This window comes from Callorhinchus milii, unplaced genomic scaffold (assembly GCF_018977255.1).
Source record: "Callorhinchus milii isolate IMCB2004 unplaced genomic scaffold, IMCB_Cmil_1.0 Scaffold1, whole genome shotgun sequence".
NCBI lineage: Eukaryota > Metazoa > Chordata > Chondrichthyes > Chimaeriformes > Callorhinchidae > Callorhinchus > Callorhinchus milii.
The window spans coordinates 52,303,069-52,317,170 of record NW_024704742.1 but is presented as its reverse complement, the minus strand read 5'-3'; the positions used below and the strand labels follow the sequence as shown (position 1 = coordinate 52,317,170).

Here is a 14,102-nt window from a genome sequence, read left to right as displayed (position 1 = left end):
AGGCATTGTGAAGACGTATTCTTAGTGCCAACAGCAGAGCCACAAGTAGGAAGAACAAATACAAAATACGGTGATATGTGAAATTATGATGAAACAGGGATAATAACTATTATTATGCTTGTGTTTGGTACAGCTGCTTTCACATTAGGAGGACATCCCAAAGTGCTTCACAGGGTATACTGTAAACTGGAGTGACTGTGTGTTTTGTGGGTAAATGCCCACAACTATCAGGAAACTGAGGACAGGCAGCCTGAATGAAAGATTCAACCTGTGCTCTCACCTTACAATTGGCTTGGCCATCCAAACAAGTACAACATAGGCATCCATTATTGCCTGACTACATTACTATGATGGTAAGAAATTCAAAGCTAATCCATACATTTTCAAAGGCTAAGTGACGACCTTTTGAATACACACTTGTCAATTATACAACACGTCTAAACACAAGGATAAAACAAGGAAGTTACTGGGATTTGCATACCTCAAGAGGCAAAGTAAAAGTCAGTTATGATGCTCAATGCAAATGAATATTCCACATGCAAACTGAAAGCAAACTCTAGATACTCTCATTGGCACAGCCAATGATAGCCTTGACCAACTAACGACTATCCTCCTTGGTGGGAAGGTAAGCGGAAGTTGGGAGCAGGGATTCTTCCACTCAGTTCCTGTTAACCCTGCAAGCATCCCTCCAGACAAAGAGTGAGCATTCCATTAAAATAAATCTCTGTGTAGGCGGGATGTATGGAAATCTCAATTTTGTTTAGATACTTTTAAACATAGCGATGGGTTTCTGGATGTGTCAGTTACTGAGTTGACCAAAAAAAATTCTGTTTTTATTAAAGTAGAGTTGTAAAATTTATTTTAATTACAACACATGGACTGGACTGACTGTGACTTTATTCTGCAATCCTATTCAATGAAATATTAAAACCTAAGAATTAGAGTCATAAATAGTTGTATGGTTTTGATTGGAATCTTCAAAGCCACAATGATGTAATATCCCAATAAGACTCAGTTCTGGAATCCAGTTCACTGTCATTTATGACTTCCTGTGTTGAATTCGGTTCAAACATCTTTCCTCTCTTTCAAAAAGATTGCAGCAGAGTTATACAATTACAAGGTAATGCACTCAAAAGTAAAGAGATCTGTCCACCTTTCTTAATAATGACTTCAGCCTGTGGTCTTACAATCTATCCGGTATAGCCAGCTTTTGCTAATATTATGATATAGTATATTCTGTGTGTCTTAATGTTTGATGAGGGTTGTTAGTGTCGAACAACTTTATGCATTAGATATCAAAAAATATTGGAACATTAGATGAGTAAAGTTATAGTATTTTATTGTATTTTAGTCTAAAACTCAGAGGACCACATTTGTACCAATTTGTGTTAGATCTCAAACCAAACATGACCTACTCTCAGAGTTCAATCTGACAGGTTTGCAAAAGGTGCAGTTTGGTATAACATATGATGTCCACAAAATATAAAATTAGTATTCATCAAGATAGCATCCAATGAAGCATCTGTAACTACATTCACTGTGTAAAACTCCTCCTTTAAAAATGTAGTTAGGATAAACCATTTCACAAGAGAGAGATTGGACTAGAGAGGTGGGAGAGGCTCAAGAGTGTGATTAGTTAGGTTGGGTGGATGCTCAGGTGCAGTATAATCACCAGGATGGACTAGTGGGACCAAATGCCTGTTTTGCTTCTACAGATTCTATGTAATTATTGGCCACAATGTTGACTACTCCACCTTCCTCAATCATCTCTCCTCCCTCATCTACCTCCATAGGATCGCACTCTCCTGATTCCATTCCTACTTGACCCACCTCTTCCACTTAATCTTCTTTATGGTTTTTTTCTTCCCAACTCGTATGGTCACTTGTGATTGTGAATCTCAAGGTTCTATTCTTGGCCCCTTCCTTTTCCTCATCTACATACTCTTTCTTGGCAACATCATCCACAGACCTCTTGCTTAGACATTTCAAAAGCACTCCTCACTGGTCTCCCTATCTCCACCATCCATAAACTCTACATAATCCAAACTCCACCACCACATCATCCTCACGCACAGCAAGCTCCGCATACCTATTATCTCAGTCCTCTCCAAGCTTCCATTGCTCCTGTATCTCCAGCAGTTCTATTTACAATGCCCTCACCCTCACCTCCCTTTGTCTCCCCATCTATCTGATCTTCTCCTAAGCACTTCTATGCTTACCCTCCTTGCTTGGCTAACTCGAGCTTTTGCGCGTCTCCCACCAACCGGTGCCATCATAAGTGAACAAACCTTCAGATGCTATGCCCTTAACCTCTAGAATTCCCTTCCTCTATCCTTTGATCTCACCTCCTTTCTATCTGTCTTTGAGTCCCACCTTAAAACCTATTTCTGCAGCCATCCCAATATTCACCTCTCACTTTGCCTTTCCATTCTCTCTTGCTCAGCATTCAACCCTGTCGTTGTAAAGAACTCTAAGATATTATTCTACGTGAAGGATGTTATCCAAATACTAGTTGGCTTATAATTCTATGTAACTAGAAATGTATTTGCCAGACTGCAAGATTAACAGTTTAAAGCTAATAATCATATATTTGATCTATGACAGCAAAATACAAACCCATTGACCACAGGCATTGTGGATATTCTCAGCATAGTGGTTAATTATATACTTGTTTGTAAAGCAAAAAGAGCTTAGTGATGTCACCCCACTGAAATGGAGTCCCGGAGCATAGTGGTTACTGTGCTTGCTTGCAAGGCGAGCAAACTAACCAATCTAAGAAAAATCTACAAACAGACATCCTGGTAAAACATTAGGCACATCATGCAGACAAATACACGCGCAAGTACCATTCAAGTGAAGGATACTTTGTACATAAGTAACTACTGAAATAATTCTGATCAGAAATTCAATTCTTTGTAGAAATTCAATGTAGCACACTAATTTGATAAGTTCTGTTATGAGTCAACAGATATCCATATCAATTAAGACATTTTGATTCTAATATTGCATTAATGCTTGTTCCATGAATGTAAACAAGTTATTACCTGGTATTACATTCAGTTTAAATTTTTCCGATCTTTTCTGTTCACCGTCTTTTGTTGCAGTGCACGCATAATATCCTTCATAATACCTCTTCAAATTAATGATTTGTATGCCTGTGTAGATATCAGTCTTATAGGACAGGTTTTTGTGCATTGCTTCGCCGTCCATCCACTGCAGTTTGAGGTTCGTAATGTTGGGGGTTGTGACACGACACGGTATGACAGCGTTGTCCCCTTCTTTTCCATCAATTATCTTCTGTGTACCTTTCGGAACTACGAACAAACTACTTGAGTCTAGAAAAGAGTTACATAGACGTTATCACAATTGTAGCAAAAAACAGTTCACACTGACCATTTGATCTTAAGAGTGCTTGAGGTGAAGAAGGGTACTTTGCCCATTTGATCTCATCCTACACTCATTATAACATTCAGCATTTTCTTAAATTAATCTATATATTTGACTGTCCTTTCAGCCACATCCCTCGTCTTACTCAGTATCCATCATTTCCATTGGTGAGCATTTGCAATGGAAATGGTATGATATAAAACATTTGTTGTACATAGTACAATAATTCTGTAGTACTGAGGAATCACAACTCTCCTTCATTCAAATCTACAAATGACAATCTATAAGAATAGTAGTTCCTTCGACCCACTGAACCTGCTCCACTGTTTTATCACTTCATGCCACCTCCTACCTTTCTATTACCATCTGACCACCGAGAGCAGTAGTGGCCAACTCATAGCCTGTGGCCTGTCAAGAAGTGGCCATTGAACATTCGCACTAGTCTTGGTGAGTCTGTTTTAAATCAATATTTAGTTTCCAGTAATTACTAAGTGGTAATGTTTATGGTCTGGCCATGAATCAAGAAATATTTTATCAAGAAAATTAGTTGGTTGACATTGGCCACTGCTGACTTACAGTATTTTCCATATCCCTTACTTGTCTGTACAGTAAGGAGTAAGGACTGGAATAGATCATTCAATAAATGCCTATCATCTCAGGTGCACCAAATGCATTGTTGAATAAAAGGGAAGCAAGCGGCAGCTTAAAGAATTGCATAGTCCTGAAGTCTAGGTTAAAGTAGCTGCCTGTTGTGATTAGTTTATTTTCAATGCATGGAAGAGAATGTAGGACAATATATTGCTTGGGAGCTAAAAGCAGAAAGTTCAGAAAACCAACGACCATAGCAGTGCAAGACAATGATAATAAGGAAACAGCATTATCTTAATTTGCTAACATGTGTTCATATGGATATTATAAGTTTGAATTGAGAGGGTCTAATGTAAACATACTAAACCTCATATAAGTCATATCAGTTGGGATCATATATTTTATATGACTTATGCAAAGAATGTCAAACTTTCATTGAATATAAACTCTTGAATCAATAGAATACTAAAACCAAAGGACAAGAATTAGTAAAACCAACATGGCCTGTGATTGAAGGCAGGTAAATTCAGAACGAATCTATGCAAACACAATTTCAGTGAGCGAATAGTGAACCTGTGGAACAGGCTCCCTAGGGAGACGGTTGATTCTTTCAAACACAGATTAGATGGTTTTCTTTTAAGAAACAATATTATGGGATATAGTACAAAGGTAGTTTATTGTTCACACAATAAAACCAGAGGACACGGCCTGCGATTGAAGGGGGGTAAATTCAGCACTTAGCAAATTGCTGCAACTTAACATATGAATTGGTTGTCTTATAGCAAACATTTGACAACAGACTTTACTGGAATCATAAAATCTACTTACCTTCCACAAAAACATAAATAGAAGTGGTCTCAAAAGTGTTGCGATTCTGACATGTGTATTTGCCAGTTTGTTTTGGCTGTGCTGAATTGATTCTGACTTTATGACTATAAATGGCTTTCTTTGCACTTGTTGGAGTTTGCCATCGCACTTCAGACTTGTCTGTACAATTCAGATAGATGTTATCACCCATCTTCTTGATCAACATGTCACCGGGTGGAAAGATCAAAGGTATAGAAAAACCTGCAAAATAAAAGGTACGAAATTCCACCATTGTTTTGTAAATGTTGATTTCTGATTGGTAAACCTGTTTTAAATCAGACATAAATCAGTTAAATACATTATTAGAACTGACATTTGGAGATGATCAATGGATGGATATAATCTCATTCTAAAGTCTACTTTTAAGGAACCTTTCCCACTTACATTTTGTTACGGGCTTTCTAACACCAGTGTTTTCTTTCTAAAATGTATAGGTTGCTTAGAGTTGATGGTACCTGCCTAATCAATCACAAATGTCTTGCACTCAGCAATGCTTGAACCTAATGTACCTACTCACAATGGTACAAACCCCTTATTTTGGCATGTTGAAGCTTGCAAGTGGCAATGGCACAGTAGGGTCAAACAATTTACTGCTAAGCAACCATTCCACTCTAATCACGGTTATAATCTATGTACAAAAGACATCTAAATAAAGAATGAGCTGCACTTTATTTTAAAATAAGGATCAATGAATGGCATGAGTAAATTTTATGTGGATTTGATTTGTGTTAAGTTCCAAGAAAATTGAATAGATACTGAGTGAGTTACCTCAAGGTTTTATTTCTATTAAAAATGTACATGATCTGGACTTGTAGCTTTAGTGGCATCAAGCTAGGGTAACTATGGAATCAGAAGAGGCAGCCATATTCTTAGAAAGAGAACCAAACAGGGCATGTGCGCATTAACTGATCACTAGAAAATGAAATGCAGTCCAGATAAATGTAAGTTTTACATTTTGGAAGCAAAATAGGTGGCATATGGATGAGACAGAATTTGCTAAGGAACAAATTGGATCATATGTAAGATATTAATAGATTACTCACTCACTGTGTCCAAACAAAATAAAGGCAACAGACTGATATTTCTGAATCAGATAAATTCATAAGACATAATAATTTCATAATTACAGTTCTCTGGCAAAGCCATGGCTGGCCTACTACATAAAAGCTGATCATTGTCACATTAAAGGGCCAACCATACCCACCCATACCCTCAAGAGCAAAGACGTTTCTCTAATAGGCATGAGCTATGTGAAATGATCGGAGAAGTTAGGGCTCTTCAGGAAAACAAAGAAGTTTCCAGAGTGAGGTCCTTATACACTAATGCAAGATGTTTAATGGGATATAGCAAGTAAACATGGAATAAAATCTTTCAGATATGCCAAGGCAACTGGAGAAGAAGTCATGGGCCCAGGGTTATGAAGGGAAAGTTTAGGACGGATACCAGGATGAATTTCTTTGCAGTATGGATAACAAATGGAATGGGTTTACCAGGAAGAGTGGTTGAGGCCAGGACACATTTTCGCTCTGAGTGATTAGTTGCTTTAAGTACTCTGAGATGCTACTCTGCGTGGATAGCACTATATAAGTGCAAGTTGTTGTTGTTGTTAATGCTACAGGAAAGAGTGAATTGGTATTCTGGACAACACATCAAAACTGGGTCAAAGGCCCTCTTTTCCCAAAATTCATCTTGTATTACAAAATGCATTTTTTATGTTATGCATGAAGAAAGAAGATGAAAGTCTGGTACATCTGTTCCCTATTTGGATTCGATTTGAATAGAGGCTTCCCATCCCTATTCCACAAGACTTATTGTGCATCATTCTTACAAGAGAATTATATCAGTTCTTCTTAGTGAAGCACCTTCTTCTATCTTCTTTTATACTAATAAAACAATGTCTGGCTGCGCTTCAAGATGGATCTCAATAACCGATTGACGTAGAGACATGATTTTGTGGGGGGCGAAAGAGGCCGAGACGGTGGGCAGAGGGTGAAAGAGTCCAAGATAGTGGGGGGTAGGGGGCGAAAGAGACCGAGACGGGGTGGGAGAGTGGGGTGGGGGCGAGACCAAGATGAGCGGGTCGAGACCGAGACGGGGGAGGGGGTCGCGACCGAGTCAGGGGAGGGGGTCGAGACCGAGTCAGGTGAGGGGGTCGAGACCGAGACGGGGGAGGGGGTCGAGACCGAGACGGGGGAGGGGGTCGAGACCGAGACGGGGGAGGGGGTCGAGACCGAGACGGGGGAGGGGGTCGAGACCGAGACGGGGGAGGGGGTCGAGACCGAGACGGGGGACAGGGTCGAGACCGAGACGGGGCCGAGACCGAGATGGGGGAGGGGGTCGAGACGGAGACAAGGGAAGGGGAGGGGGGGTTGAGACCAAGACGGGGGGGCGAGACTGAGATGGGGGATAGGTGTTGCCAAATGGGGGGGGAGGCGAGACTGAGTGGGGGTGGGGCGACCGAGTGGGGGGTGTGGGGAGAAACTGAGTTGGGGGAGAGACCAAGTTGGGGGGAAAACCGCGTTGAGGGGGTGGGTGGGGAGAGACCGGGTGGGGGGAGGGGGGCTAGACCAAGTTGGGTGGAGGGAAGGGACGAGACCAAGATGGATGGGGATGGGGGGGGGGCGAGACCGAGACGGGTGCGGGTGGGGGGGGGGCGCGAGACCGAGCCGGCGAGACTGAGACGGCAAGAGAAAATATATTGGAGGAGTCCTCCCAGAAGGAGTCTTCCCAGCTGAATATAATGTCTGAACTAAAATGTTTGTCTGTGTATCTGTCTGCGTATCTATCTACATTCTGTATTAGATCTTTTGGTTGCGAGCAAAGCTACAGCAGGTACAGCTAGTCACGGTATAAAATTTTAAAAAACCTACTCATTTTAAGGTACAGTAGTTAATACCTATTCCAAGATCTTGAGACCTATTCTGGAATGCTACCCTGTGTGAAGGGCACTATATAAATACAAGTTGTTGTTGTGTTTGCCAATGCCACTCACTAGGAGGCACGTAAGCATTCCCTGGAGTGTCTTCCCTAATCTGAATTATGACAGCTTTGTTCCAGATGGAAAACAATATTCTATCATTTTGTGGCACAACACATTGGAGCACCAATTAGACCAGACATTTGGAATTATACAAGAACAAATTATAAAGAAACTGGGCTGAACCAAATTGTGTCTGAAGCTTGGTCTGGACTTTTATCATTGATTTATACTTTAGCATTATGTTAACAACATTACTTGATCACAATCCAGTGACAATGATATTCAACCTGATATTGGTATCTAGTTTTCAACACAAGGTATCCATACTTTAATCAGTACAGGTGGTAAGGTAGTTTGATTGACTACCTTAATAAGCCTAAACCATCAGCAGTCCCCTACTATGAAAGTAGGGAACTGCTGGTGGTTCACACAGACTGATCACTGAAGGCAGGGATTCTTCCTACTCAGCTCCTGTTAACCCAAAAGCCAAAAGCCATAACAGGTAGGTAGTCCTAGCTGGACAAGCAGAGAGAAACTTGTCAGACAATACATTCAGTGGCAACCCATGCTGTTTTAGCTAGTTAACCTCCAGCAATACCCCAACACACACTTTGGAATTTCCATGCCTCAACTCTTGCCAATTTTCACCTAATACTCTTCAGAATTAGGTAAAGATGCTGCATCCCTCTGAGGAGAGAGTGCATATTCCATTCCAGACACAGTAGTTTCCGTGTGTATTTGGATGGAACTTGGTTTGGTTTGGATGCTCTTAAACATGGGTTTCTGCATGTGTCAGACCTGGATGGCTGCAACAACAAAATGGTTCAGATGTTTATGACTAGAAAAGCAAAGCTAATGAGACTGTAGTCAAATGTAGTAAGCCTGGCCAGTGAAATTATTTAGATTTTATTTAAATATGTAGCACTGGTAGTGCTATGCTAATGAAAAAATCTTAACTTCACTCTTAATTTGTGCCTCAATCTATCTCCTAATTTCCGGATCTCTCTCTGAAACGTATTCTTTGCTATAGCATTTGTTCTTAAATGAACCACAACTGCTGGCTGTTCTCTCTGTCTCTAATACCTTCTGTATCCACTTTATTAAGTATCTTACCTGAGAGGTAAGTGACTAGTCAGGAGTTATAATCTGAGTTACAGCAGCATTTATTTATTCCCCTCATAATGAAACCTCCCATTCCTAATCTTCACTTTGTATTTCGTCCAAAAAATACAAAGTCAATCCACTTTACAGTATTTCCTGTGAAGCACTTTCAGGTGTCTTGACGATTTGATATGGTGCTATACCAAATGCAAGGATTATTATTGTTCACTTCCCACCCAACCCCCCCGGCAATCCATGGCGTGATGGCATTGCTCCTGATTGCCCATTTCCCATTCCTCGTGTGGTCGAGGAAGCTCTCAGCCTCCCGAAGGTAATTTATTTTGTCAGCCGGGTGTCTCACCATGCTTAAGAGTATCTAAACCAAGCTGAGATTTCAACGCATCCCACCTACGCATGGAAATCTTGGAGGCAGATTGCTGGAATGGAATGGCGCACTCTCTCCCTGGTTGCCTAATTCTGAGAGTATGAGGTACAGGTTGACAAGAGCCAAGGCTTGGGGACACCAGAGTGTGAACTGGGGGTAATGCTGGAACCTGACCAGCTGGAATCTTGCTATTGATATTGGAGTCCTGTAGCTCAATGGTTAGAGCACTCACTTTGCAAGTGAGAGACCTGGGTTCAATTCCAGGCAGAGGGCGAAACCTTGGGCAAGTTTCCTTACTCCACACAGAGCCTAATAATAATCCCTCCAAAAACCCAAAACAATAATAAATTGGTCATTTTCAATCTACAACTGTTTGTGGGACATTGCTGTGCGCATTTGGCTGCCGCGTTCGCCCACAAATATACAGTCAATCCACTTTACAGTGTGTTCTGTGAAGCGCTTTGGGACGTCCTCCCGACGTGAAAAGCGCTATATCAAATGCAAAGATTATTATTATTATTACTATTATTGACTCCCGCGGGTGACAGTCTCCTCGGGGGCTCCTCCAGCTCAGGCACTGTGAGCTGCAGCGCCCTGTTGAGCACACACACTCCATACTAATTTCCAGCAGATCAACAAACTCAACTCACTCGCGGCATTTGCCGGCACCAAATGATTGATTTGCAAACAGACAGACAGACAGACAGACAGACAGACAGACAGACAGACAGACAGACAGACAGACAGACAGACAGACAGACAGACAGACAGACAGACAGACAGACAGACAGACAGACAGACAGACAGACAGACAGACAGACAGACAGACAGACAGACAGACAGACAGACAGACAGACAGACAGACAGACAGACAGACAGACAGACAGACAGACAGACAGACAGACAGACAGACAGACAGACAGACAGACAGACAGACAGACAGACAGACAGACAGACAGACAGACAGACAGACAGACAGACAGACAGACAGACAGACAGACAGACAGACAGACAGACAGACAGACAGACAGACAGACAGACAGACAGACAGACAGACAGACAGACAGACAGACAGACAGACAGACAGACAGACAGACAGACAGACAGACAGACAGACAGACAGACAGACAGACAGACAGACAGACAGACAGACATACAGACAGACAGACAGACAGACAGACAGACAGACAGACAGACAGACAGACAGACAGACAGACAGACAGACAGACAGACAGACAGACAGACAGACAGACAGACAGACAGACAGACAGACAGACAGACAGACAGGACAGGACAGGACAGACAGACAGACAGACAGACAGACAGACAGACAGACAGACAGACAGAAGACAGACAGACAGACAGACAGACAGACAGACAGACAGACAGACAGACAGACAGACAGACAGACAGACAGACAGACAGACAGACAGACAGACAGACAGACAGACAGACAGACAGACAGACAGACAGACAGACAGACAGACAGACAGACAGACAGACAGACAGACAGACAGACAGACAGACAGACAGACAGACAGACTTCAGATCCAGTTTGCCTGCACATCGGGAACTCAAGTGGTTCATTGCCAAAGAGTGCGGACGGTTCAACCAACGGTGGAGGGGACCAAAGCTATAACCTGGTGCACAAACCAACCTTTCACTGCCTGTGTGTGTGTGTGATGGTGAGAGAGGGAGAGGGGGACAGAGGAGACCGGGGAGTCCTCTCACCGCTAACCAGTCAGCAATGTCTCGTGTGGGGGAGACAGGTATTTGACAAAAGTTCCCACTGAGGAAACAAGTGATCCGCCAAAAGTTAATAACCAAGTGAAACTGGTGTGTCTGTGGGACTCGCTGCCCAGAGCTGAGCAATGTCAGGACCAGTCCTGTCCCACCCTCTGGTCTGGGACACGGCGCACATCACTGTTCCCTCCCAACTCACACAGACACAGACACAGACACAGACAGCCCAGTGTGGTCAGACCGGTCAGCGGCAACACACACGTCTAATTACTGTCATTTGCACTGTTATTAAAATACCCGCACACACGACATAACCCCCAACCCCCCACCCCCACCCCACCCCCCACCCCACCCCGTGCGCTAACCCTAACCCCACAGCAATCGGCACTGCCGTCTCTCTCCTTAAAGCTCAGGACCTCAAAACCCGGGCTCTTCGCATCGCACAGTTCAGTTCAGTGGATCAGTCGGGGACGCGGCTCCTTCGGCAGTAAGTTTCCAAACCGTTTGCAAAACATGTTCAGCGGGTCATCCATCCCCACGTCCAGCGAGTTCCCATAACAGCCGGATTCAAAGCGCTCTTTGCATTGCAAACGTGACTTTTTTTTTCCCCCTCTGGGGTGGGTGGGGATGGGGGGGGGGGGGGGGGTTTAACATTAGCAGTCGAGTGTAGGAAAAGTAAGAAGACGGTGGTGGCTCACCTTGGTGAATGATCAGAAGAATTACTACGGGATTGCAACCAGGAGCCATTGGGGATGTATTGCATTGATTCACCTGCAGCAGTTAAAACTCCTGACAAGCTTTGCTAAGTCCCAGCTCAGCTCAGCTCAGATCTGCTCTGCTCTGCTCTGGGCTGCTGCTCCCATTCAGTTTTCACAGCCTTCACCCTGTGACGCGTTTCCCCTTTTTTTTGGACTGAGTTATGAGATGCCCTATTGTTGAACTTAACACTGTTGCTTTTGTTTAATGTGCAAAAAGAGTTATATTTCAATAACCGCCAGCCAGCCAACCACCACCACCACCACCAACAATCTCCCTGGGATTGAATTTAAAGTCATTTTAATGAAATTATACTCGCAGTCACTGAAACTGCAGCTGCTGTCGGCCACATGCAAAAGGTAAACAGATGGATATTCCAGCTGCACAGTGTAGAGTGCAGATGTGGGCTATAGTCCAGTCGCTTTGGGTTGAAACAGTGGTGGTTTATAAACGCGCACAATCGCTCCTACACATGTTAGTGAAGGCAGGAAATGCATATTTTATCCTGTTTCTCAAAGGCAGTGTGTGTGTGTGTGTGTGATCTATGGGCTTATCAAACCGACTATTAGTCTGGTTGATAGTGTCTGCACTGAAAAAAAATTCTGATGCTTTATAATAATAATAATAATAATAATAATCCTTGTATTTTGATATAGCGCTTTTCACGTCGGGAGGATGTCCTAAAGCGCTTCACAGAACATACTGTAAAGTGAATTGACTGTATATTTGTGGGCGAATGCGGCAGCCAATTGCGCACAGCAATGTCCCACAAACAGTCGTAGATTGAAAATGACCAATTTATTATTGCTTTGTTTTTTTTGGAGGGATTATTATTAGGCTCTGTGTGGAATAAGGAAACTTGCCTAAGGTTTCGCCCTGACCTGCCTGGAATTGAACTCAGGTCTCTCACTTGCAAAGCGAGTGCTCTAACCACTGAGCTACAGGACTCCACAGAGTTCCAAAGGGATCGCATTTAGTCCAGGTCAACCTGACCTGCATCAACTGCACATTTCCCTACCCCACTCCCCCCATTGTTACCACAATGCACATTCATTTTCATTCCTGATGTCCAATTTGATGGTATCCAGTTCCTCTCCTCCAAATTTTTTTTTTGTCCATGATGATGATTAATTAAGGACATATGTCAACTTAATAACCAAGGTAAAGCAAGTCCCTAGGGCACATGTCCGTGAAACAAATGTAAAAAGTAAACTGAGCTCTGGGCCCACGCTCATTTCCCACAAATACTAACCTAAAAATAGAGGATACAAAGGACCACATTCCCACCCCTACCTTAAGCTGCTATCTGGAATACTTTTGTTTGAAACAGCATTTGGTCAAGCCAAATTAAGAGCGAATGCTTGGCTAAGACACTTGACCAACATTCTTTCAGATGCTGAAACAAAAGCAGAAGTCGCTGGGAACACTCAGCAGGTCAGGCAGCATCTATGGAGAATGACCATAGATGCTGCTGGGTCCACGACCCGAAACTTTGACTCACTTTCCTTTAGCCATAGATGCTGCCTGACCTGCTGAGCGTTCCTTGCGACTTCTGTTTTTGTTTCAGATTTCCAGAATCTGCAGTATTTTGCGTTTTCTTTCAGATGCTGTTTGACAAGCTGTAGATTTCCGACATGTCTGGAGTTTTTTCATCAGGTTGCCATTTTCTAAAGCGTTTTCCTTGAATAAAATTGACCAACAATTGGACATACAATTTCCTGAAGCTGGCAGGCAGTAGTAGCACATTGGATCAGTGTAAATGCTAAATCAAATTGGATATCAGTGGCGTTAGCCACCATGGAAAAGGGAAGGCAAAATTTGTTTTGGGGAGAGCCAACTGAACTCCACCAAATGTAAAACACAAACCAGTAACATGGGTAAACATATGACAACTTGCATGTGTAGATAAGCGTTTCAGCCTTCTACTGGAAGAACAGATTTTATCATAAAAATGCTATTCTTTTAAAGATTTTTTTAACCAGAATAAACAACTCGAGTAAATAAAAAAAAGTCGTCTTCAGCTCTGATCTAAACTTTCCGCCTTCACCAACATGATCATAACACATCATTAAATTCATGAGAATGGGTTAATTACCTGATCCACATTCATTGAGATTTGAATTTGAATAATAATAATCCTATATTTGCTATGTTGTCCTTATCATATCAAGATGTCTTAAAGCTCTTCTCAGGAATTTCAAAATTGCATTACAGGATTTCAATTTATATATTATTCGATACCTTACCCTGATGTTAAGATAATGTTCTGGCAGTATATGCATTTATGATGTAAAA

The 14,102-nt window shown here is 42.4% G+C and overlaps 1 protein-coding gene across 1 annotated transcript in view; it reads right to left on the bottom strand.

Moving 5' to 3' along the window:
- The window catches only part of kita (KIT proto-oncogene, receptor tyrosine kinase a), a 47,837-nt gene extending 35,904 nt beyond the window's left edge, over positions 1-11,933 (bottom strand). The window contains exons 1-3 of the mRNA XM_007892846.2: positions 11,750-11,933; positions 4,804-5,043; positions 3,045-3,335 (exon numbers count right to left, since the gene is read on the bottom strand). Of these exons, the coding sequence (XP_007891037.2) occupies positions 3,045-3,335; positions 4,804-5,043; positions 11,750-11,798 (580 nt within the window). The 5' untranslated portion in view covers positions 11,799-11,933. The remainder of the gene's footprint in view (positions 1-3,044; positions 3,336-4,803; positions 5,044-11,749) is intronic.
- Positions 11,934-14,102: the final 2,169 nt, after the last annotated feature.